The sequence below is a fragment of the Canis lupus genome, chromosome 38, assembly GCF_003254725.2.
Source record: "Canis lupus dingo isolate Sandy chromosome 38, ASM325472v2, whole genome shotgun sequence".
NCBI classification, from domain to species: Eukaryota; Metazoa; Chordata; class Mammalia; order Carnivora; family Canidae; genus Canis; species Canis lupus.
The window spans coordinates 9,231,834-9,235,512 of record NC_064280.1 but is presented as its reverse complement, the minus strand read 5'-3'; the positions used below and the strand labels follow the sequence as shown (position 1 = coordinate 9,235,512).

Sequence of the window (3,679 nt, the reverse complement as noted above, 5' to 3'; positions counted from 1 at the left end):
TGAATGAAGGATATTCAAAATATTGTATCATCTTATTTCCCAACTTCATTTGTAACTATGACCAAAGGTAACTAACATCCTTGTTCTCAAATGTATCTTAATAAAGACACTCTAACAAAGAACAACACAGTTTTTGATAAGACATCCCAGGATAAATTTGTCACTTGGCTAACGGGACTTTTAGACAAACCAGATATAAGCTTTCCATCCTGCCTCAGAGACCACATAGCTCTAGATGTGCAAGAGTCCACAGGTCCCTGGCCTATCACCCAAAGTCTCATCTCTCTACTTCTTATCAAAAGTTATCTGTCTCAGATCCCATTCTCCCAGAGTTCTGTCTCTGCTGTGGTTTGCAGCTTATGTAATAAACAGAGGGAAAGTATACTGAAGGCTTATATGGGCTACATTGCTTATCATAGTATTTATCATCTCCCATTTATATTTTAAAAAAGAATTTCTGGAATTAGAGTAACTTAATGAGAATCAGTAACATCATGATATCAATTTAAGAGTGAAACAGGCTGTTGAGTTCTTTAAGGAAAAATAGGTCCCCTGGGTGGCTCAGTCGGTTGAGCGTCTGCCTTCAGCTCAGGTTATGATCCCAGGGTCCTGGGATTGAGCCCCATGTAGGGTTCCCAGCTCAGTGGGGAGCCTGCTTCTCCTTCTTGCCTCTGCTTGTGCTCTCTTTCACTTTCTCTCTCTCTTAAATAAGTAAATAAATAAAATTAAAAAAAATTCCAAGTTCACAGCTAGACTATACCTATGGCTACAACTAAAATATTGTTTGAATGTACCTAATTACTGATGTTTTTTAAAAGAATGAGATTACTTTTAAATCAAGTATTTATATTTTATAGGATTATTTAGTGTTTCATGTGAGTGGATACTGGCCTTTCTGCAGGGTACCACTGCTTCATATTTGGTTTGGCAGGTGAGTTAACAGAGCACAGCGGGCAGTACAATGAAGTGCTAGGTATCCTTTAGCCACCTTATAGAAGCTAAATTTAATTTAATTCTAATCTAGGGAACACTAAAATGTCTCAATTAACTTAGCATTGAGTAATTAAGAATATGAATATTTTTAATATAAAAAGCACCAGGATCCATTTTATAAAAGTTGTTTAAATATAATAACAATCAACATAATAACAGATTATCACATAGAAGACATGCAGAGCATACTAATAAACGATAAAATATAATCATAACATAATGAACAGAATAATGTAAGGCTAAAATGTTTTAAAATTAGGAACATAAATTCATTTCTTAACATATCATAAAACTAACATATTCTGCAATACTGCCACTGGTTTATCTCTTACATTTGTTGGGGAAAAAATCCAGTATTATGATACTTAATTACAGCTATTTAATAAACATTAAAACAGAAAAAAATGGCTTAATTCTCTCTTGATGAAGTCATAATATCAAAAAAGTGCAGCATATCTCTTACAGATGGAAAATGAGAAAGAAAAAATTTCATTCAATCATGGAATGAAATCCATAATCCTTGGATCATAATGCATTATGTGTCAGAGCTTGAGCATATAATCTGGTTTTTTGAAAACACACGAAATTCAGAGAAAACTACCTAAGTCTACTGCATATATTAGCTGTTCGTATTTCACTGTACACTTCTAGAAAGACATTTCTGTTAGTTTGCTTGCTTGTTGATTTGTTTTTAATGTTCTCGAAAGTACTGCAGCCAGGTTATTACAATTTCCTTTGGCATCTGGTAATCATAGATTTGATCACTAAGGTCATTTTGCCACTGCCAGCTCTTATTAACTCTTAACATTTTTTTTTTTATTCACACATGTCTCAGTTCATACTCTTTAATGGACTACTGCAATTTAAAGCTCTAATCTAATGGCTGTCCTATGATTCAGGCCAGCTTGCCCAAACATAAAATGGCTTTTGAAATCAGATAAATATTTGTAAAAATTATTAATCCAGAAAATAGCTTTTAGTCACTTAAAGTCCAATCCATGAATTCCCTACCTAAACACTGTATTTAAAAAAAAAAATGTATTCCACTTGCCTTGTCACTCACAGCATTCCACTCTGCATTCAGAACACTAAAATTTCATTATCAAAAATTCTTGCCAAATAAAAAAACCTAGCCTTAATATTATTTAAATTGCATATGCTGCATAAAAATAACTTGTAGAGAATTTCCCCTTTATATCTGGGCAAAGAACTCTCTGGGTACTTCAGAAAATACTTGATTCTCTTCGTGGTTTCCTGTGACAGCTTTTATTTAAGACTTACACAACAAATATCAACTTATTTTCTTTTGGCTCATTAGTACAGATTTTTAAGGAAAGTGTAGACCGAACCATTTTTTATAGTTTGCTTCTAGCCACAACTCCTTTTTAATCCTACTATTTTATAATTAAGTACGTTTAGCTCCAGCTCTGGGCTTCGTGGAGCAACTCTATGTGCAGCTGCCCCACCACCCCATGCCTTCCACCTCCATCTCTAACTCTTCGGCTGCATGGCCCTGTTTTTAGAAATCAGCCACCCAGCAAAAATGACTTTTACTCATAGGAGCCACCTTCTGAGGATCTTCTTTCAGAGACAGGAGAGCATGTGTGCCTCCAGCTCAAGTCTGGGACTAAACTCTGCTGGGTTTGTGGCTATTGAACCCCAACATGCTACAGATGTCACAGGGTTCATCACTGCAGTAAGGAGCATTAGGCTCTAGACTGGAGATTTGGGCATAAGCAGGTGTGTACACAATCAGATTATTTGGAAGAACAATTCCAGACCACAACTGCCTTTGTCCAGTATTCGAAGCTGTAATAGAAACAGAAGATGAGATTACATGTGAGATTGTTGAAAAAGAAAATGAATCTGAAGTTACGAGAAGTGTGGGTGAAGCACCTGGGGGAGAATTGGATTCAGTGGCAAAACACGAATCCAAGGAAGAGAAAATCCAGAAGTCTAAAACAAAAATAACCCTTGAGGCAGAACAGATTCTCAGATATGGCAGGGAGATTGCACCTATCTGATTTCTGGTGAAAATATCTCTCAAAGAAAGGATATTCCATATTGCCCTTGTGGTGTCAATAGAATATTTGAATTCCAGGTAATGTCTCAGCTGCTCAACTACCTAAAGGCAGACAGACTGGGCAGGAGTGTTGATCGTGGTGTCCTGGCTGACTTCACCTGAGCTGAAAGCTATAGACTGGGGATCAGTAACACAGAAGAATATGTTTGGAAGCAAGATATAAAAAATACACCCTAAAGACAACATGGAAAAGCCTTACAGATGCTCATAATCTCTTAGACCTTACAATTCCATTTCTAGGACTTTATCCTCAGGAAATAATTCTATCAGAGACAAAGGTACAAAAATGTTGTTATAGGTGAGTTTAAAATATATAAATATTCATGAAACAAAAATATCTAATGACAAGTAATTAAATAAATTTCGATGTATCCCTAGAATAAAAGGCAATGCAGTCTTAATGATGTGGATCTATATCCACATCAAATAAAGTACAGGTTTAAACTGACACCAAGATATTCATAGTATCTTCATATCTTTGTAAAAAGTATTTATACATGTATATTTCCACGGGAATCTGGAAAGATACACACTTGGTGGGAACTAGTTAACTATAAATGGTAGGACTACCTGAAATAATCATTTTACCTATGTGTTTCTTTT

At 35.4% G+C, this 3,679-nt stretch overlaps 1 protein-coding gene across 1 annotated transcript; it reads left to right on the top strand.

The window, feature by feature from the left end:
• Window positions 1–2,442: 2,442 nt before the first annotated feature.
• LOC112642853 (programmed cell death protein 2) lies at window positions 2,443–3,253 on the top strand. Its single transcript, XM_025420648.1, is given in 3 exon segments — window positions 2,443–2,761; window positions 2,764–3,012; window positions 3,015–3,253. Coding segments are annotated over 3 exon segments (807 nt in total).
• Window positions 3,254–3,679: the final 426 nt, after the last annotated feature.